Source organism: Saccostrea cucullata, unplaced genomic scaffold (genome assembly GCF_032062105.1).
Source record: "Saccostrea cucullata isolate Sc308-1 unplaced genomic scaffold, CSIRO_AGI_Scuc_v1 ctg1186, whole genome shotgun sequence".
In the NCBI taxonomy this organism is placed as follows: domain Eukaryota; kingdom Metazoa; phylum Mollusca; class Bivalvia; order Ostreida; family Ostreidae; genus Saccostrea; species Saccostrea cuccullata.
The window spans coordinates 163,270-187,722 of NW_026928251.1; the positions used below are offsets into that span (position 1 = coordinate 163,270).

General features: G+C 33.4%; 1 protein-coding gene across 1 annotated transcript in view; it reads right to left on the bottom strand.

Moving 5' to 3' along the window:
- Positions 1–24,453, bottom strand: part of LOC134276905 (uncharacterized) — a 72,283-nt gene that overhangs the window by 1,775 nt on the left and 46,055 nt on the right. Inside the window, exons 4-5 of the mRNA XM_062759183.1 lie at positions 15,138–15,369; positions 14,779–14,889 (exon numbers count right to left, since the gene is read on the bottom strand). Coding sequence (XP_062615167.1) covers positions 14,779–14,889; positions 15,138–15,369 — 343 coding nt within the window. The remainder of the gene's footprint in view (positions 1–14,778; positions 14,890–15,137; positions 15,370–24,453) is intronic.

Genomic DNA, 24,453 nt, shown 5'->3' on the forward strand with positions numbered 1-24,453 from the left:
TCAATAGTGGTTGAGAGTGCATTTCAATAGCAAACATTGTTAGTAACCACTATTGAAATACGACCACTATTGAAATAATTATATCAATAGTAGTTGAGAGTGCATTTCAATTGCAAACATAGTTAGTAACCACTATTGAAATACGACCACTATTGAAATAATTATATCAATAGTGGTTAGTAGTGCATTTCAATTGCAAACACAGTTAGTAACCACTATTGAAATACGACCACTATTGAAATAATTATATCAATAGTGGTTGTGAATTTCAATAGTGGTTACTAACAAAGTTTGCTATTGAAATGCGATCCCAACCACTACTGATATAATTATTTCAATAAGTGGTCGTATTTCAATAGTGGTTATTACCTATCTTTGTTATTGAAATGCACGCTCAACTACTATTGATATAATTATTTCAATAGTGGTTGTATTTCAATACTGGTTACTAACAATGTTTCTATTGAAATGCACTCTCAACCACTATTGATGTAATTATTTCAATAGTGGTCTATATTTCAATAGCGGTTACAACAATGGTTATTTTTATCTTATTGTGTTAGGTCTGTACGATACTTAGAGGATATTCAATATTTTGTAATAGAACATGGATTTCAACAGCCTCGTAATTGGAAAAAAAAAGTTTTGCAATTTTAGACACTGCCAAGATGATTAACGTACCCTCTCTTTATCTTAAATTAGGTCACAGGGTATTTTTACAACACTCCTGATTAAGGGAAGGGAAAGCGAGAATTTTGCCTAACTTTTGGTTTTCTTTTACAATGTGAGAGAATCTCACTTTGATTCAATGAAAATATAATAGTTATTAACAGTTCAAAAGTAAGAAAATAAGATAATTTCTTATCATGATCTTTTGATTTCCATTTCGTCTGTCACTTTCTCCGTTCAATCATTTAGAAATAAAGATAACCAGAATAACTATTGTTTTGTGATAATGTGTACAGTTAACATTAGACAATTTTCTTATGTGGAGCAGATCAAAATAGGACCTCCAAACCATCAGAGTTGAGATCAGGTGGCGTGGAGGAGTGAACATTCCCTGCCGTACGGCAACACCAATCGTGCCCCCCCCCTGACGAGATCGGGAAACCGAACATGCCGACATGGCCACAGCACCGACCATATAATCCACAAAACGACGACCACAAACGAGTCTGTCGATACACCTGTTTTGTCAAACCTTCTGACAATAATTTAATTCGCTTTTGAAACCGTTCATACGTAGAGCATGCTCTTTAGCATCGAATCAACTGAGATACACAAAACCAGGCCAGTGCACAGACAATGAAGGCAAACTAATGCACAAGTGAGGAGAGTTGAAGACTGCAAAGATAAAGTCATCGCGTTTACCACAGAGCTTGGTTGTAGGATTATCATTTACGTCTTTTTCAAATAAAATATTTAATTATGAAACAGATATGCGTCAGGTTCTATGGTATCTTTTATCTCAAGCTCACCGGGGAGTATCGTATTGACATAAGAATATAAATTACCATTTTTAATTGACAATGTGTCGATATACTAAGTATTTAAATGTCCAGTTGAAGGCCACAGCGTTTTCATCTTTTCCCGCATAAGATTTTGAACCCATTTTGCTCCATATGAACAAATAAATAGGTCCGCCAATAAAGGGGGCAATCGGTACCCATGGGAATTCCAATAGATTGTTGGAGGTTCCGGTCTCCAAAAACCATAAAGACACTGTCAATTAGAAACACAAGCATTTTTATGTCGTCTTCAGAGTTCTTGTATGTACAATCAGAATGTTGTGAACGGAATAATTTATATTTACGAGTCCCATTTTTATTGAAAAAGCAGCTGTCAATGATATCAAAAAGCTTGTGTTTTAATATGTTGTGGAGAAAGATTTTGTATAAAGTTGAAAGTCTTAAATTTTTAAGTTGTCGGTTTTGGTCAAATTTTGTCATCTCAAATTGTTCAAAAAATCTTTAAGAATTCACTTTTGATTTACCCCGCTTCTTGAATATAATGTTACACGGTTCTTTTTAGGTTTCTCCTTCACTACTTTAAATATCTTAGCGAAGAGTTAACAAATAGGTTTTGTTGAGTATTCACTTGAACCCGCTGTGTATTTTTGTTTGTAGGGATTCTTATGAAGTATCAGAATCCAATATAGATATGGTAGTTCAACTTCATTTTGCTTCTTTTAGATCTTGAAAATATTCAAAATTGAATAGAGACCTATATGTTCGATTTAGATCACCACCCGTAAAACCACATCCAAATTCTTCTAAAATACATTTTATATATTTCAAATACACAATGGAAAACAACAGCTTTTATACAAGCATTTTAATTTATCTGAATATTATATTTTGGCAATGAAAGTTAGAATAAAAAAAAATTACCACCATACTGATAATCCTTAACTTAGTAAACCTTTCCGTAGACAACAAAAAAATTTTGATTAGAAAACTTGGAACAGCCTTTTCCTATTGATGAAAGGACAATGTCAATAGTGTTGAAAATCGTTCCAGTCCACAGTGTAACAATAAAAATGTGATGGTACGTTTTAACCATACACATGTAATTGTAGTCATGGGCATCGGTCTTATTGAAAATTATCGATTCTGTAGAACATTACGGAAATGGGCCAGTTGTGAGAAGGGGAGAATTGATACTTTGTCAGAGTGGGATGGTTTTGTCAGATCTGTATCAAAGTCGCGTGTTAAAAGATTATGAGGCAATATGTGAGCCATCTATCCTTCTAAGCAGACCAAAGGTGAAAAAAATTGGTTTGCATGGTCAGTACTAGCTGGTCTCTGCTGATAAAACATTTTCTGCGTTTGTAAGGCTTATCAATACATGACCTGATAATATTTTAGTTAGCAATTTCTTGGTTTCACCAACATAAACAAGTCCACACAGATTACATTCTCTGACATTTTACAGTTTCTCGCAGAACTTTTTGGAATAGAACACATGGGATCCAAAAAGGAATCCTAAAATGTACCTGTAATAAAAACTAAACATTCTTTCAATTTTTTGTATAAAGTATCGTAACAACTTGGAATCTGAAGGCTCTACATACGACATATGTTTGATATCTCTGAGGATAATCTGAGGGTTACCAAGAAGTATATTGAGATAGCGAACAGTCTTCAATCTCAAAGTCCATAAAACAATACAAAATAGGAGTAGAGCAAACACGGACCCCCGAAACATCAGAGGTGGGATCAGGGGTCATGGAGGAGTGAGCATCCCCTGCCGACAGGTCACACCCGCCATGTGCTCCTTGTCATGATCAGGAAATAACGATAACAATTGGTATGAAAACGTCAGTCAGCATTTGACTTAATGATAAAGTGTATTTGTTGACAAGGTCATTGTAACGACCATAGAACTTTAATCGAGACTGCTGATATCAAATAAATCCTTGAATCTATGTCCCTTATAGACTTAAAGGTGTGACGCTTTTTTTTATACTGGGAGCTTGTCTGCCAGTTTCGTGTCGTTTTTCTGTGTACTCATGAATGAATAGAATATTCAGTTTGCTTTATACGTGTGCATGAACAGTGCATAGATATACGGTAGCCATATTAAAACCTGTAGAATATATTTCAGATTTTTTTTTTTTTTTTTTTTTTACAAATCTTTGTCTTAATTCAGCGCATTTCTATCTTGCGACATTATTAAAATATGATATAGCCATGTTTTGATTCGTATATTTTATTTATTGTCCTCTTTTTTCTTCCTTGAAGCGAGATAACTTTGAGTTTATCAGCCTCTTCATCCTTACATGTGTATGTCTCGTATACATTTTGTTTTATTCTTGCGATTTCGAAGACAATTTTTGAGTTTCGATAAAATTATATCTAGACAGGTTGGGTTTGCAAAAAGCTTTTAATCATATGAAACAACATTATTTAAATAAATGAATATTTTACTTTGGCGAGGTTAAACAGGATGCCATGGGCAAATGTCAGGCTACGCGTTAGCGAGAATACTAGAGAGTTCGCCCCTGAGATAGCTTGCCCATGGAATAAGTCGCCTTATTCGAATTAGAATATGCCATTTATTTGCAAATATCACTTTTAAATCGGCATATTAATTTATTCATTGGCGGATCTTAATGTCTCACTTAAACATATACATTTATATACAAACTAAAGATTGATTTTATGGCAAATGCATTGTAAAAAGTGGACAGAACTTGCAGTATATAAATAACTTAACAACTTGATTTAAAAACTTCATTCAACGACTCGTTCTTGCTTTTAAAAAATATAACAAGTCTTCACAGGCATTAGTTTTGAGCATCAAGGATCGCAAAATAATTTTCATACATAGCAATCCAAAAACACCTTGATAAAGGCCTGTAGCAAAGATTTTCCATTTCGACAAGGGGGAAGGGGCTCCTAAAAAACATTCTGCGTACTAAAGAGTTGTGTTACACCTGACCATCAGATCTGTTTCTTAATGATAGATTTCTTCCGTATCAATTCAGAACAGATGTCAAGTCCCAGCCAATATGGGTAGCGAAACTATAGGCAAATCAGAGATAATACAATCTCTGAACAATACACATTTGCTTTTTAAGAACTATCAGTAAAATAAAGGCAGGTCATTGTAGAAATGTAAACGAACCTTTATGAATATTTATTAAACCTAGAAATTTTCTCTAATTGAATTTTGGTTAGAAAAACATGCATGTGGTCCACGAATTGCAGTCCTTTTTTAAAGGACAGCAACTTGTAATTATTCATTGCAGGGGAAATAACATTCCATAGTATATTGGGGGTAAGTCAGCTGATTTACCTTTCAGATTAAAATGATTTCAATATAAATATTGCCCTGTAATTTTCTTAGAATAAATCTTGAGCTCTTTACAATCCTCATCCCCCCTCTAAATCAAGAGGCCCATGGGCCACATCGCTCACCTGAGCACTGTGGCTGGGAAAAAGCAGAATTGGTTGATACTTGAAAAGCTTAAATCCAAAAGTAGTTCCAAGACCAATCATGGCTTTGCTATTCTTGAGAATAAGATTTTTAAAGAATTTTCCTATACATTTCTATGTATAACTTTGTTCGGCCATTTTGACCCCGCCCTACCCCTAGGGTTTATGATTTGAACAAACTTGAATCTACACTACCTGAGGATGCTTCCATATAAATATGATCAATTATGACTTTGCTATTCTTGAGAAGATTTTTAAAGAATTTTCCTATATATTTCTATGTAAAACTTTGGTTGGCCATTTTGGCCCCGCCCTACCCCAGGGGTCATGATTTGAACAAACATGAATCTACATAACCTGAGGATGCTTCCATATAAATATGATCAGTTATGGCTTTGCTATTCTTGAGAAGATTTTTAAAGAATTTTCCTATACATTTCTATGCAAAACTTTGGTCGGCCATTTTGGCCCCGCCCTACCCCTGGGGGTTATAATTTGAACAAATTTGAATATACACTACCTGAGGATGCTTCCATATAAATATGATTAATTATGGCTTTGCTATTCTTGAGAAGAAGGTTTTAAAGAATTTTCCTATACATTTCTATGTAAAACTTTGTTCGGCCATTTTGGCCCCGCCCTACCCAAAGGAGTCATGATTTGAACAAACTTGAATCTACACTACCTGATGATGCTTCCATATAAATATGATCAATTATGGTTTTGTTATTCTTGAGGAGAAGATTTTTAAAGAATTTTCCTATATATTTCTATGTAAAACTTTGGTCGGCCATTTTGGCCCCGCCCTACCCCCAGGGGTCATGATTTGAACAAACTTGAATCTAAACTACCTGAGATATTTCCCCATAAGTTTCATCTTTCCTGGCTAGGTGGTTCTTGAGAAGAAGATTTTTAAAACATGCCACCAAATTTTCATTAATTCCCAATCATCTCCCCTTGAATAAGGGCGTGGCCCTTCATTTGAACAAACTTGAATCCTCTTCACCAAAGGATACTTTGTGGCAAGTTTGGTTGAAATTGGCCAAGCGGTTCTTGAGAAGAAGTCAAAAATGTGAAAAGTTTACAGACAGACAGATGGACGGAAACACATTTGGTTATATATTGGGTACATCAAGTCCAAGTCCTATTGGATACTGCTTATTGGATAAAAAAAGTGTACACACGATAGAGCATTATTTGGATAGTTACTGTTGAAATCTTATTGGATATTAATCCTCGTGTCCGTATTTTATTGGGTTTTTTCTTAATGTTTTTTATTCATTCCAAATTTATTATATATTTAATATTTGCTGGTAAATTCAGACAAGACTGAAAAACCTTTGGTTTTGAACCCATATTTTTGTCAATTTCTGTGATATAGCTCTTTTATTGTAACACCTAACTAATTTGTTCTTAGCAATAAGGATATACACCTGTATATTTCAAAATATCTAATATTAAAATAGATGAATACCTTAGTGCAAAAAAAAAAAACTGAATTGTGCAAACACAACTCAACACATCTCAGACTCTGTTCAACCTTTCTTGAATAACAAAAATAAGTATTTAAGGAGAAATCTTTTGAGTCATGACCAATTAATAATAAGCAAATGCCCATTACATGTTGGGCAGAATGAAGGTATCCAACAGGCATTGAACAGGTGTCCAATACCTGTTGGGTTGTATTTTGACGAAGGGATTAAAGTACCCAAGAAAATTGAACATGTGAACATTGTCCAATTCTATTTGGGTTTCTTGAATCTCCTCATCAAAAAACAACCCAACAGGTAATGGACACCTGTCCAACTCCTCTAGGATATCTACATCCCACCCAACAGGTAATGGACACTTGTCCATTTCTTCTTGGGTTTCTTGAATTGTTTCATCACAATACCACCCAACAGGTAATGACATCCGTCCAACTCCTCTTGGATATCTCTATCCCACCCAACAGGCAATGGACACTTGTCTAACTTCTTTGGTTTCTTGAATTGCATCATCAAAATACAACCCAACAGGTAATGAACACCTGTCCAACTCCTCTTGGATATATACATACCACCCAACAGGTAATGGACACTTGTCCAATTCTTCTTGGGTTTCTTGAATTGTTTCATCAGAATACCACCAAACAGGTAATGGACATCTGTCCATCTCCTCTTGGATATATACATCCCACCCAACAGGAAATGGATACTTGTCCAATTCTTTTTGGGTTTCTTGAATCTCCTCATCAAAATACAACCCAACAGGTAATGGACATCCGTCCAACTCCTCTTGGATATCTACATCCCACCAAACAGGTAATGGACACTTGTCTAATTCTTGGGTTTCTTGAATTACATCATCAAAATACAACCCAGGTAATGAACACCTGTCCAACTCCTCTTGGATATCTACATACCAACCAACAGGAAATGCACACTTGTCCAATTCTTCTTGGGTTTCTTGATTTCTTCATCAGAATACCACCCAACAGGTAATGGACATCTGTCCATCTCCTCTTGGATATCTACATCCCACCCAATAAGCAATGGACACTTGTCTAATTCTTTGGTTTCTTGAATTGCATCATCAGAATATAACCCAACAGGTAATGGACAACTGTCCAACTCCTCTCGGATATCTACATCTTACCCAACAGGTAATAGACACTTGACCAAGTCTTCTTGGGTTTCTTGAATTTTTTCATCACGATACCACCCAACAGGTAATGGACATACGTCCAACTCCTCTTGGATATCTACATCCCACCCTACAGACAATGGACACTTGTCTAATTCTTGGGTTTCTTGAGAATCTCCTCATAAGAATACTACCCAACAGGTGATGGACACCTGTCCAATTCTTCTTGGATATCTTCATCCCTTCAATAGTATATAAATTAAAAGGTATTGGACATTCTTCTTGGGTTACCCAAATTTTTTTTCATATGAAAGAAAACCCAATAGGTATTGGACATTGGTTCAACTCCTCTTGGATATTACAACCCAACATTAGAATAAAACCCAACAGGTAATGTTTACTTGTCCAATTCTTCTTGGGTACTTATACCCTTCATTAAAATTGTCAAATTTGTCTTGGATATTTATACTCTTGCATTAGATTGCAAACCCAATAAGTATGACATTTATCTCCCTAGTTGAATTCAAATGTATCTGCATAAGCATACATAAGTCCAAAACATATTTAATACTTTAATTCTAACATTCCACATCTCATTCCGTGAACACTTTACAAATGATAGGGAATATATGAGCATTTTGTGCCTAAACTATTTGGCTTTTAAAGAATTTTATAACCATGTTTGCAAAATTTTAATTTAAATATTGGAACTTGGAGGAAGTCATTACAGGTAGAGCAAGATGCTGAAAACCATATTGATAAATAGATTACACCCTTGATAAAATATTTGCCTTCAGTTGCTAAGATTGTGTTGTATTATATGGAAAATTTCTATGATCCTGTTTATTACAGATACATGTACAATGCATATTTTCCCTGTAATAATAAAAATACTTCTGAGATGTAAAAGAATGGATTTAATAGTCACCGATGTTAAAAGATATTACATGTATCTCATTAATCTGGTTTTGAAATCACAAACTTAGTTTTGAAGCCGATTAAACAGTGTCGCACCAGAAAACTCAGTTACAAGCATAATGAATGAATTCGTTGTATCAAAACTTTAAAATAATTGATGCACTATGTCCAAATCTTTTCGACAAATCGGGATAAAGATATTAAATCAAATCATCACTGTTAGAAGTCTTAGAGCAAGAGAAAAGTCATTACATGCCCAAATTTTACATGTAAGGCTTTGATCCTATATTTCAATAAATGTCAAAATGGTTTTATTTTTGTCTCTCTTCCATACTTTCTTCTTCAGGGTCTCTCATGGCCTATACTGTATGATACTTCCATTGACCCTGCTCTTTAATATTGCCATATGTTTATCCAGTAGCAGTTGTTATGCTCAGGCAATCTTTGAAATATTCCTCATTTCAGGCATCTCCTTCAAATCTGATTCTGTCCTTTTTATTCATTCTGCAATTAGATGAAGGCATTTCATTGCCGTATAAAACATGTTTTTCTTGACTACAGTAAGATCACCCTTTATGTTGATCAAACCCAACCAAGAAGTCGAAGTATATTTCTATTCAGAAATATGTATTGATAAATAAAATACAAGAAAAACTAAATTGTATCAACTCTTTTTTGTTTCTTCTATGTCTAACTGCATCTTCATCCTACCCCCATCTGCCATAATTTTATCAAAATGGAATCATCATTCATCACACAAAACGATGTTGCATATTAAGTAGACAGTTTGTTAGTTTCTGATTGTTAAGAAGAAGATTTTAAAAAGATTTTACACCTATTCCTTGCACATTTTAGACTTCCAATGTAACACTATCAGTACATTAGGGGTACATAATCTTCAAAACATCTCTACACTTAATCTACACTTAATGATAAAGCTTTCGCTTTAGTATTGTTTTTAGCCCAATGGTTCTGCTAAAGAGGATTTAAAATGACCCAAACTTTACTAACTGCTTTGAAATTATATTGACAGGGACAGAGACACACTTGACACTCCATCCCCCCTTCCTGGGGTATGCTTTGCACATTATTTAATTAAAATTGACTAAGCTGGATAGAAGTTGAAAATATGAAAAATTACAGTCAAACAGAATATGAATAACTTTCACCACATCAGACATGAAGTAGTGATCCTTAAATAAAATACACCTACAAGATGAAGCTATTTTATTCCTTTTAGTGGTGTCTAGTATTGTTTCTTTTCCTGTATGCCACCTCTATTAGAACAAAATGTTAAACACATATTAACATAACCTATGACCGAATAGTACCACGGTATTTACTTCACAATTAAGTTCTGGAACTAATCCTCGGATGCCCTTAAAACAAATGATTCAAAACTGGCAAAAGTAAAGGGCATCTGAAGAATATAAGATAAAATGATAGTACAAACAAGCAAACAGTGTGCATGAAAATGTTGGCAAACACTAGAAAAAATGCTAAGGTACTTTCTCAAACTCAGCATGAATACTAAAGAGGTTTTATGTAGCTGTATTGCACATACCAAAAGCTTTCCTGTCGTTAAAGGTTGGTTGCCTAGTAGTTATGTAGTATGTACAAGTTTTTCCCTCTATTTCTTCTAATTTAAGAAGCGAAAATGTCTCTATAAATCTTATGGTTGGCATGAAGTATTCCTGATCATTTTACTGATTACTTACAATTGTCCTATTTCTGGGGTCATCTTCTGATGAGTGTGTTCTCTGCAATTTTCACAATTGAAGTTCCTGTTTGACCTGCTACATATTGAAAATCCTCAATGAACATGATTTACTAAATACTTCTCGCCCTCAACAGAGTTAAAAGACAGAGAAAATTCAAAATACATACAAGTGCAACTTAGGATTAATCTATTTTAATTTTGTGCACAATTGTTTTCAAAATCACATTAAAATCAATTTTCCTTAAACAAGAATCCAGCAATAGATAAATATTAATTAATCGAATAAACTTACCTTTTTTCTTGTCAATCAGACAATCTTGTTGACATTAAGTGTTTCTTAGTCTCCATATTTTTTCCATGAAAACAAACGTTGTTATGATCAGGATCAACGGAAGTTGATTTTCGGAAATCTCGAGAACTTAGAGTTCCGAATGTAAAACTGAAACACAAAACACGGTGCGTCCGTGAAAGCAACTTTTTGGACACTTTTTTTGACAAATCGTCGTGTCCAAGTTTTGTTGGGTACTAACCTGCAAATACCCAATTAGGGTGTTTTAAGCATATTTAGCGACACTTCTTATTTGGTATACCCAATAAGCAAAAAGTACCCAATAAGTACAATCTTGGCATGAAAAATACCCAATAAATGCACTCTCGTAAACACGGACAGACAGACAGACAGACGGACGCCGGACAAAATGTGATCAGAAAAGCTCACTTGAGCCTTCGGCAGCTGTCAATGATATCAGAAAGCATGGATTTTAATTTTTCGAGGGGAATTGTTGTGTAGTTGAAAGTTGAAAAGTCGTAAGTTTTCAAGCTGGTGATTTTTGTAAAGTCTTGTGATTTCAAATTGTCCAAGAGTTCTTTAGAATTTTAAAGTATCCACAACTGATTCACACCACTTCTTGCATATATAGTTGAACAGTACTCTTGAAGTTTTTCCTTCACAACTGTCAATATCTTAGTGAGGAGTAATGAAAGAGGCTTGGTTGGACATTTACTGGAACCTGCAATGTATCTTGTTTGTTCTTATGAAGTTTCGGAATCCAATATATATATAAGGTAGTTCAAATTCATTTTGGCTCTGTGGAATATTAAAAGTATTCAAAACTGACACGTGATTTTGAAGAATTTCTTCCTTAGAAAGGGAAGTATGAGTATAAGTAGGATTACCATTTGTAGAATTTAATCCAAGTTCTTCGAAATTCTAGAATGCAATTAACGGAATAAACCTTACAAAGGAAGACAATGTTGTTACCTGCTTTGTCAGCAGGAACAAGTACGTACTGATCATGTAATCTATCTAATTCTTTTTTCACTTCTGGTTTATTGAACACAGAAGGATAGATGGTTTTCGTTTTACCCCTCAATCTAATACGCGACTTCAACATAGATCTAATACATTTTATCCATTCTGACAAGGTGTCAACGTCTTCTTTTTCATATCTGGCCCATCGTCTGGCGTAATTTTCAACAGAATCCATAATATTTATGAAATTCCGACGCCAGTTGAAGGATCGGGATTCCCTATATTTAGGACCTTTTAAAATAAGTGATCTAAGATCCTCATTACTAACTATATTTATGTCACCTGTAATAACGTGTCCAGCAAAACTATAATTATAGTGCGAAGAAGAACATGAACATAAAGGAGGATTATGTTTCAGATAGTCAGTATGCAGGCCAATGAAAAGTGTGTTTGTAATTGAACAGTTTGGAAGCGATGGTCGATGTATATTTTAGGAAATACAAGGTGTAGTCTTTAACTTATATGGTGGAATACAAGATTGGACCCTTTTGTGATGACGAATATTACTTATATTAACCGCGTCAATTCCTTTATTGGCATATTGAAGTTTAAGGAAAAGACGGATTGTTTTAGCTGCATTTTCTTCCATGAAACGTGCATGTTTAAAAAGCCTACGATATGTAATATCCATAATCACAGATTTCGAGCCTTGAAATAAAAGATACCACAGAGTCTGACACATCTGTGTCGTATTTGCATATTTTACTTGAAAAAGATGTTAATGGTAATCTAACAAAAAGCTATATGATAAACGTGATGCCTTTAACTATTTTATCGTCAACTTACTTTTCTTATGCTGCAATAAACCTTCATCACCTGCATACGGCATTTATATATCTCAACTGACTCGATACGTAAGAGCATGCTCTACGTATGAACAATTTCTAAAACGGGCTAAATTATTGACAAACAAGTTGATGAAACAAGGATAGTACGAGGGTTCATCCAATAGTAATGTCACAACTTTGATAACATTGCTATAAATCGACGTAAAACAACAAAATTACAATTGATTGAAGCTTTATCTATTTCAAATCAGACCCACAAAATTCAAAGGAATCTAAAGTATACTTTCCAAAATACCGGATTTTAAACAATGTGCGTTTATGGTAGTCACCGCATCTAAACGTCATATGACGGATACGCACCGTCATGTTTTTAAGTGTTTTCTCTTCGTTTTATGAAACATTTGTGATTGGAAAACACTTTCGCCAATTTCATTTTATTTAAGAATTCTTGGTACCATTATACACTCACTGTTTTCATTATTTAGCCCTGTGTCAATTTTTTTAACAGTAGCATAAGACAAACTTGAAAATTCACATGTATCCGTCTGTCTCATTTGACAATGTCAGACACCATTGAATGTTTCCGTCCAATCTCCTATCTTTTGGTCTTCTTGTCCTCTGCTGATCATTTAATGACCCATCAGCCGCCCAAAATTGCTGACACTATCTATAAAGAAGTCTCTTTTTTACATTATTTATTCTCTGAGTATGATTGATTAACCCTACTTTCGCTTGTGATGATTCCCATATTTTGAAGCAAAATGCATTACAACTCGTTCAGCTGTTTTTTCTCATTTCGACAATCCCTTTGTTCAATTTCAGCAGAGTAAAACAACATTGTTATAATATCAAATACTAAAGTCGTTATTTAATTTTCAATTGAAGACTAAAAATTACGTAAATTTGTGTTTTTTTTAAAATGTGGAGATTAGGTGCTTTTTATAACCTTTTAAATGTGTTTGTCTTTTAAATTCTAAGAAAAATTACATTTTAAAACGTGACGATCAGTTGTGACGCGGCGACATCCCTCATGCCCTATGTTTTAAACATCTATAAAATAAATTCAAATAAACATCATTTAATGAAAATTTCAATGTTAATTAGATTTGCATTTGTGCATCTTTTGATATATTGTATTTGATAATATGACGCCAAACATATAAGATATGTACACTGTGACATTACTTTTGGATCAACCCTCGTAGCAGTCTCGTTTAAAGTAATCATTTCTTTGGTCGATACAATGACCTTGTAAGCAAATACAATTTAACATCTAATCAAATGCTGGCTGACATTTTTCATACTAATTGTTAGTCTATTATTTATATACTGAATTGACGATGGATTTTTCTGTTATCTGCCGATGATGACAAGGTGCACACGGCGGGTGTAACCGGTCAGCAGAGGATGCCAGAGAACTCCTCCATGGTACCTGATCCGACCTCTGATGTTTTAGAGGTCCTTGTTTTTTCTGCACCTAATTTGTATTCTTTTATATACTTTGATATTGAATACAGTTCGTTATCTCCATTATTTTCCCTATATTATTCAATGTTTAATTCAACTTCCCTGTAGCTTCGCCTTAATATCAGGGGTCATGGTTTACACAATTCAAAGTCTTCTCTACGCCAGAATGCTTTCACATAAGATTAAGCTTTTCTTATCAAGTGTTTCTTGACAAGAAGATTTTTTAAAGATTTTCCTAAACATTTGAATGTATAAGTTAGATAACCTATTATGACCAAGCTCTACCCCATAGAGTCAAGATTTAAACACTTTACAATCTACACTACCAAATGATGTTTTCAGATAAATGTTAGCTTTTCCGGTCCCGTGGTCCTTTAGAAGATTATTTTCTAAGTTTTTATAACACCGGAAGTTGCCTTTCATTAAAACATACCTTGTTTATCAGTTTAACCAAATATTTCGGTATATTTCCGATCTGTTGGTAAACTGATGGCGGCGATAAATCTAATTTTCTAAAATTAAATTATATATTCCTATCTATATGACGTACGGACCTATATTTATTTGGTATATTTCCATCGCGTAAATAATGACATTAAATTTGCTTCGATTGTTGAACCTATCAGAACACAAATTATCAATTAAAGGATATAATATCACATAATTAGCTACATGTAGGACTTTTTTAATCCTTAATTACAATGTAAAGAAAAAAAAAACAATGACCTTGAACGAGTATGCCAAATGTCCCTTGCTTAGAGGACCCATCCCCCATCATATAATTGAATAGCTAGCGGTAAAACTACTTTTTCTACAAAGTATCAATATTTAGGAAAACTACAAATCTTATAAGGGAAAAGGTTTTTATTGTTTTCCACAATACTTAGGCCTACATCTGAAGCTGTTGATATAAGAAAGATGAAAGCATTTCAAAGCATAATTCAAATGTAATGTGACATGTAAAACTTTGACGAGAAAGATGACTTTGATTCAGGCTACATAACTCACATTTCAATACGTCTGCGGAAGAAAATCTTTGTAAACAGCTACTTGCAGTGCAGGAATCCTTGAATAAAATCTGAACATTTTGATTGAGGTCGTCGTATCCAATGCAATAACCTAAAATGTGCAGTTAAACTTGTTTTCAAAGAACATAAACGCTTTATGCTGTGAATGTATTTATATGGAAATAATTGATCTCTTATAAAGTCTTAATTTCATTGAAACTTACATAAACCTATGTATCTATAAAATATGCTTAGCTTGATAAAGACATATTGAAACTTTGTTAGGATACATTCCTGTCTCTAAGGAAAGCATTGGTACATTTGCCTTTTCTAGGAATGTGAAAAATAATGTTTGCCAACCTAATGAGTAGATCGCTGGAGCACACACTTCATACAGTTTGTCCTTTTTTGTGCTTGGAAGACAATGATAAACAAACTCCTCCGGTTTAGAACAGTTTTGTAATGTTGCTATACTTTCACAATCTTTTTCTTCTTTTGCCTTCTGAAGTTCTGATGAAGTGTGTGGGCAAGAATGTACCGTTGTTTGTGTTGGTTTTGATGCTTTACATGTATCAGCGTCAATAATACCTACCTAAAAGTAATATTCGCACATACATACTGAGACATACATAGAACAGTTTAAAAATGAAATTCATATTTCGAAAAAACTGACAATTCAAACACATGCTTAATATAAGTTGGACCACAAAATTATTTAATTATATCAATTATGGTTCCAAAGAACGTAACGCCAATTTTATAAATACAGTTAACAAAAAATGAAGATTTTTATTTTCATTATCTTTCCGTAAGCTCGTTTTGACGTTCACTTGATTCGAATATTTAACAAACAGGATATTTAAAAAAAAACAAAGGTAGAAAACAACTCTATCTGTATACATACAGTACATGTTGAAAAGTTATAGGAAAACGTACCAAAATATTTTTTTTAATGGTTCTCAAAAGGGGATATTATAACGTTGGTCGATTTGCATACCAATTCTATAGATAAACAAGAAAATTGTGGATAGGGAATTTAAAGAGGTTAAAGCTAAAATGGGGAAGAGAGGGATGAAAAAAGATGGAATGAGAAGACAGATAGAAGTATCAGAGAAATGTTCTTCCCGTCCATACTCATCCACCTCTATTTATTTAAAAAATAAGGAAGGCGAAAAAACAGTAAATATACATTTACAAAATTTCTAAAACTTACTTGCGATTTGTTAAATAATGGGTAACCTGAAATACAGATATAAGTTCTAGCTTGAAAATCACGTAGAACTTTGTCTGGTGCCATTTGTGTGGCCTGGCATTTAAATTGCACTGACATCTATTTTGGCTTTTAAATCCAAATTGGGCATAATTTTACACACTCTCTCAGTAGACTTAATGTTTAAGAAATAAAAATAAGATTTACACTGAAAAATGCCTGAAAATAGCGAATTTTGACCCATATCACGAAATTCTCATTAAGGTCATTGGCAACGTTTCTGGTTTTCGTATAGGATTTTTCAAGATTTTTTGAACAGGTTTAATGGTACCAAACATATTCAATTCAGTTTCTTTTTACCCATCATGCCAGCCTTCCTTTATAAATTTTGTCAAATCAATGTTTTTTTACAATTTTCAATGCATTTCCTATGTAAAATGTTGAAAAAATTGCCATATATTATTTTCAACCATACGTTTTCTCCAAAACCCATTTATTTCATAATGTTTATACATAAAATACATTGTTGAAACCTTATTTCCGATGACATGCATATTTTTGGGCTGAAAATGCAAATATTGAAACAAAACACAGAAATACCAGCAGTGTTCTTTAATTTTGAGTTACTTCCCTTCACATCTAATCAATATTCATTATGATCAAGAGACTGGTTGTTTGTTTCTAATTTACTTTATTGGAAGCGAACTGCCATAAAACATTTTTGCAAGGATTTATAGTAACTTTTAATGGTGTCTATCTCACATAACCTATAGAATCGTTCTCATTCGGTCTACCTGGCAATCACAACTTTCAGTATAATTATTTCACATCTTTGCACTTCCCAGCATTCATGTACCTATTCTAAATAACGACCTGTTGAATGCCTGCCACCTCAGCACACTTTAAACAAACCCATCGCTGCTTTTTTTTTTATTACTGTAGAGTTGAATATATCCGATAAAAAACACACGTGCTTTTGTTTACTTCTCAGTCTGTAACATATGCTTTATTTGTTTTCAGCGCCTAGAGAATTCCATACGGGAGATCACTCTCAATGACTTTTTTTCATAAGTGAGAAAACCTATGTATAAACCTTTATTCTCCGGAAACCCTGCGTTGCCAATGACCTTAAAAGCCGCATTTATTTTTGTTCTTTATTTTAACCAACACAATACTTCCAACCGATCAGCACATATTTCATAAACCGTTTAATAAAACAAAATATTTTAGTGTCTATTGAGATTTGTAATACCCCAACATGATATATTTTTAGTGCAAAAAGGCCTCACAATATTCTTTTTGCATTAATGTGCATGATGTGTTCAATGATTGTATAATTCTAAATATTTAACATAAATAAGATGTTATTTATAGCTATAGTAAATACATTTGATAAAATATGAACACGATTAAAGTGATTTACAAAAAAAGTTGCAATTTAAGTGTAAACAAGTTGACTTCATTGTGCCGCTGATACAAAGCGAAATGTAATAACAACACGAAATGTAATAAACATGGATTTTTACATTTTGTGTCATTACATTTTGCGTCGAACTCAACACAAAATGTAATAATTTATAAATATTGCATGTAGTTGAGTGTAAAATTGAAAATTTTCACCCCAAGAAAACTTTGTCAACCGAGGCGCAGCCGAGGTTGACAATGGTATTCGAGGGGTAAAAATTTTCAATGTTACATTCAACAACATGCAATATTTATTATATTATACTGAATGCTTATACAAATACATATTACAGTGATCCATGCGCGGATATATTCCGCCCAGTCGCTATTTTTTGTAATACCACCCGTCGTCATGCAATGTTGACTGTTGCTATGCAGGAGGGCGTGGCTTCATTATTCAGCGGGTAGTAGTGTTTTTTATCAAATGTTTCTCGACGAATCAGATTCAAGTAATTTACATGAAAGTATGATATTGCAAAACGTAATAACAAGATTTTTAGATTATCACATTTTGGGTTTTTACATTTTGCGTCGAGATCAACGCAAAATGTAATAACGTGCTTTTTCGATGTTACATTTTGCGTTATTTTATTTTTGCACTAAAGACAACGAAAAATGTAATAAAACAATATGTAATGAAACAAAATATAATTTTTTTTACTGCATTTAACACAAAACTTCATAATATTGATTTAAATATGTACGTGTAACCAACAATTTTGAGAGGCGTATTATAAATTTTGAGTGCCAACATTTACTGTGACAAGAACCTGTCTCCACGTCTTGCAATAGTATTCTAGCCGACTCCTTATTCCGCAACTAGAGATTTAATTTGTAAGTTTATATTATCATGTACTTCTTTGAAAGAGTGGTCACGATGAAACATTTGATTATTGAATAGAAAGATCGAAAGAATTTTGTTTCTGCTTGTCTGCTGGTGATTTGTATGGAACGGTATAGTATCATAGTTGTAAATAAACACCCTTTCCGCTATATGATTGTATATTGTTAAACGTCCCTCTTGAGAATTTTTCACTCATATGGAGACGTCACCGTATGCTGGTGAAGGGCTTCAAATTTAGAACTATACTCGGCACTCAGGGCCATTGAGCAGTGAGGGTTCTTTATCGTGCCAGCGCCTACCGTGACACGGGACCTACGTTTTTAAGGTCATATCCGAAAGACCCGTGACTTTCACTTCTAGTGCCGAGCGCTTGGCGAAGGAACAGTCACTACCTTTGTTTACGTCTTAGGTATGACGCGGCGCCGCGAACGAGAATCGAACCCGGGCCCCCCGATCACGAAGCGAACTCCTTTCCGCTATATATTTATAACTGTCAGTATGAATGAAAAGTTTTTTTTAGATTCGTTGCATTTGTCCATATAAAAAGCAAATCCCTCCCCGACCCCAACAACAACAACACCGCCCACACAAGCACGTTTATAATTTGCATTTAACACATTTAATTTGATTGATTGATTACATTTTGTTAAACGTCCTTTTTGAGAATTTTTTCACTCATATGGAGACGCCACCACTTGCCGGTGGAGAGCTGCAAAATTTTTCCTATAATCTCCGGACCATTGAGCAGGGAGGGGTCTTGTTCATGCTAGCACATACTGCAACACGGGACATTGGTTTATACGGTCTTATCCGAAGGACCGGTCTCCACGTCCCACAGTGGGATTCGAACCCCCGACATAAGGATCAAATCCTTACTTTGCGACCCTAGAGCAGACGCTCTAACCAATGCAACCACGCGGGTGACCCTATAATTTTAATAAATGTATCAAATTGATTTTTAATTCACGAAGCTAATTAAATCAATATATTCTAAAATTCATTAATTGTAAGAAATCGCATATATCTATTCTTTCCTTTCGTTTTCATAGGCTACTACTCTATTGTAAATTGTACTCAATCTGGTTGACCAAAAAGTGTGTTATTACATTTGCGTTCTTTCCTTTTGCTTAATATCGACGCCTAATGTAACAACGCAAAATGTTATAATCCAAAAGTCGTGTTATTACATTTTGCGTTATTAAATTTTGCGTTGATCTCGACGCAAAATGTAATAATCCAGGTTTATTATATTTCGCGTTGTTACATGTATTACAATTGTAAAATCCGATGAATTCAGAATAGCTCTGACGAGAGTAAACAAGACTACAGCAAGATAGGGTCAATTATTCACGGAAATGTGGCTAGGAAAAGACTAGCAACTGGAGACATGGTAAACAGAAAAGTTTTGTAGCGTTTCCGTTTTAACCACACTATGATATCTGTAGAAATGTACTTCAACTGATCTCTCTGGAATTCATTTAAGAAATAAGGCATCATTTTTTTAGTTTTACTGGGATGTAGAACGGGTTGGTTACGTGATCAAATCACATAAAGCCCTTTATGGAAGATTTGACCATGTGCCAACCCGTTTTACATCCCAGTAAAACTCAAAAATGATACCTTATTTCTTATATTTACATTTGTTACTAATTCATACTTTAAATTTGCCTGATTGTGATTATAACGTGTGAAATGCATTATTTTTCAAACCCATCGGGATGTATGTAATCCACTGAACGCACGTAGACCCATTATGTCGTCACTGAGAAATTACGTCGAACGTTTATCCATACGCACATCTATGACCTCTTGACCGCGTACCTGTATTTATCCAGTTATAAATACGATTGCTTTCAGTAGTGTTATATAAAGAAAAACATTTGCAAATGTAAATTTCCAAACTTAAATAAGCATTTTCTAAAATAAAATTTTCTGCAGGCATGAATTAAAGTTTCTTTTTTTGCATCGGAATCGGGACTATGTTTTAGGCGTCAGATTAGCAAATGAAGCACAAACATGAATTTAACTGACAAATCAGCTGAAGAGAAATGTGGTTTACTACGAATGCTTCTGAAATTTTACGCTTGAAAAAGGGATAAACTTATGACCTTGGGAAAGGCATAACGACTTTTTCCCATCCATTTCTTAAATGAAAGCATTTTCTTTCATGCTTGCAATGAGAGACTATTCATTTGTCAAATAAATGTTAGAACATAACTTACTTATTCAGCCAATCAAATTCTTCCATTTCTCGCGAAGAATTGATTCTTCGAATTCCTCTGTATCTAAAAAAACTGCCATTATTGGTTCACTTGACAGTTATATGGTTGTGTTTTTAATGGTTTTGTTCAGCACTCAAAAGAAACTATTCAAAACCCACGTGCTGTCTACAATGATATTTAAACTTTCTAGGCCTCATTCACTTTTTTATTTCCGCTGTAATCTTTTGTTGCCTTTCTGAATATTATTTTTCTAACATTTCGGTACATACAGAAACACAACAATCGTAATGCATACGCGTATCAGAGACGAACCTTTGAAAAGAAATTTAAGTCACAATTTTCATTATAATTTTATTTGACACTAGACGGCGATGCCCACTTCTGTTGATAAGGGCCTTGTCATCTTTTAAAAAACAATTTTTTTAAATAGATAGATATAAGATTCTTGTTACAAGGATATTCATTAACTCAGTAGCTTTAATATCTTCACCATACCATATACCCAGTACACCAAGCTATTTCATATATAACCCCGTGTTAACCTATATGGTTTGGAATCATTCTGAAACCGTGTGTGTTTGATATTGATTGCGTGCTCAATACGTACAGCGAGCTATCAAGTTGAGCATTATATGTATGACACAGTCGTGGGAGGAATTTATTTTTAATCTATGAATGTAATAATGCAAAAACATTTTTCACAGCCACAGGACGTATTTTTAAAACAGACAGACTATGATAATTTTATATTTACTGCCAATTTTATCGGTGTCAAGGAGTGATTTTGTGTATTTTACTTTTACTTTAATGTTTCAGCATCCGTGTTGTATTTATCAAATTTGACATCTCTCCCCTCTTCGTCCCACAGTATCAATGACAGTATTGTGAGTTATATGTGTAGAGTAGATATAAAAGCTTGAGCATTTCCTGTCCTGAGAATTCTGTAGTGTAAAAAGTGTAAAAACGAAAACATGTAGTGACGAGTGAGATTTTCCAAAGCATAATTCCCATCGTCACATCTATAAAACCGGTTCTACCCTGTAACCTTTGAATAGGTCACATTAAACCACGTATCTTGAATTCAAATCACAATAACAGTAGGAGAGGGGTGTTAAGGTCCTGGTTCGATTTTGTTTCTTCGTCAACAAGCATTATTAGCGAAAATCGAATTTCTTTCGGATATGATTGCAAATCCAAGAAACGTATGACAAGTTACTGGTACATGTAATAAAGAATACAAATTTTGACTGAATGTAAATACCAAAAAAAAAACGCATACAAGGGGTGGGTGATAGGTTTTTTTTCCCCATTGCATTGACAGGCTCAAAAATGGCGCATTAAAAACAAAGATTTTGATTGGTCTAAAAAATCGTAAGTATTCGACGATGTAAAATTTAACAGATTTCTCATAAATTGAATTATCTTTTATTGGTTGATTGTGTAATCCGAAGTCCAGTGTCGCAGTACGTGCTGGCACGAAAAAGATCATTTGTTTTCTATTTTAGTAGCCTATTGTTGCGCTAAGCTATCCCTGGGTTCATAATTAAAAAAACTCTTCACTCTTTAAAGTTCCTTTTATTTAGTCATAAATACTTGTCTTTAGATATATCAAGGATATCAGCAAAAAATACTTCCATTCATACGTCCAACGAATATATACAAATGAATTTGATGCCACAGAGTATGGTAATCTTATTTTACTAGAAAAGGAAGTAAATGCATATGGTAATTTCCTGTGGTCCTGTTCTACTTCCCGGAGTAATGATTTGAACAATTTGAATTTACAATAAGTCTACTTGATGAGGTCTCAAAATTTACATGTATATAACTAAGTTCTAAATGAGTCTACTTGATGATGTCTCCAAATTTACAAGTGTACAAATAAGTATGGCTTTGCTTTTCTTTAATTTTTTCTCCATTTTTCTCTTCTTCGGAAAATTTAATATTTAGTTTTACTATACCAGAAAGAACTCATATACATGTAAAACCCCGGGATCATAATTAAAACAATTTTCTACACATATCTACACTATCGATTCTATCATATTCGAATCGCTAAGCATGGCTGTGCTTTTCTTTGAATTTTTTTTTCCTACAAACACCTACGTTACACTTTGATCACCCTTACATTGTGGCTCCACTTAACCCAAGAATTTCGAAGGATCATGACTTGCATTTCCATATACTTGAATTAATTAATTTAAAAGTAATAATTCTTCTACAAAAATATCTTTTTTTCTGACCCCATGGTAACTGACAAGATTGTTTTAAAGATATCATTATATTTTTTCCATTTTTTTTCTCCTTGAAAGAGGATGCAGCCCTTTGTTTGAACGAACTTAAATTCCCATTTCTATAGGATTTATGGAAATATTGGTTGACATTGGCCATGTGGTTCATAAAATTATCAGCATATTATGTTACAGTAACAGCACCTAATGTTTAATAATCAGAATATAATGCTAAATTATTAGAATATTTAAAAAAAACAAATGCATATATAATGCTAAAGCATCGTCATTTACAAAGTATCAGATTTTTTCATACTAAATATCATAAAAGCATGAACGTAATAGACATGAGGCACTAAGACGTTCTTAATTTTTTTTTATACCCGAAGTGACAATAAAGTAAAACTTTTTCGGAAAAGTATTCGATTTGGGTTTTTTGCTACTGAAATAAAGATACAAATAAAAAAAAATAATGCTTAAAAAGATCACAAGTCTTTAATTCTGTCTATGGTAATCAAAACATATTGCAATCATTCACGTTGAAACCAGTTTTTAAATAAATGTATCCGGTGTCAACTCATTCATAACTATTTGCAAAATTTAAACAAATTCCCTTTGCATTTCTGAAAAAATGTTAATTTTCCTTTACAAGTAAAAGAACACTGTTTCTTCCTTCAGGTTATTTCCACATAAGTTATAATTATCACATAAAAATTATACAACTTGAGTATGCTTGATCGAAAGGTGAATACTAAAACTCAAATGAAAAGCAAATGAAAGCATTAATTTTGCATGTTATCTGAAAATATGTGTAATAATTGCGCAGGTTATCTGCATGACCTCTGTATAACTTTGGTTAAAAATGGGGCTAACATAAACGATATTCTTACGCTCAGTACATACGATATTTGCATTAAATGTCAGATAATAATTGAAATTCACTACTTAACTTGTTTCCTCTATTCTGGCGGCTTCTTCTGTTAACATGTCCAAAGCAAATCTTTATCAGTACTTGTAACTATACTCAGCATTATATAATTTTAAGATTTTATGGACATATATTGTAAATTGTAAAAAAAAGATACCCATGGTCCACATCGCTAAATTAAGTCACCACTCTCTTATGTTCTTTATCAGCTGATTTTGTTAAAACTAACCTTTTTTGGGCCCTATATTATGGACAAAATTCTGGGCTTAACAATGTTCGATCCTGATATTTAAAGTCTTAAACTTTTTTGTCTTGTGTATATTTTTAGTTTTTACATAAGTAGCATAACTAAAATTCTGATAAAAAAAACTGGGGTCAATATGCTTCTTTTGGTATAACAGTAAATTTAATATGACGTTTATTGCACTGAAATTTGTGTCTTAACTAACAATTACATATACGTTTTCCCTCCAATATTTTTATCCAATTAAAGCATTAAAAAAGAACTCTAAGTGTATTTTAAAAAAAACACTTTGAAATTGTGAATAAGATTGATTGATTGATTGTATATTGTTTAACGTCCCTCTTGATATTGTTAATATGAAAAGTTGAAATTGCTTCACATCATCAATTATTTGACCTTTCTGCACAAATAATATTTTCTGGCATTAAACATTTGATAAGCAAGTAAATTATTTTAAAGTCTTAATCTTTTTTCTAAATTTAAGCAAAAATGTCAAATTTATCTTAAATATTTAGAACAAATATCAAAAGTGG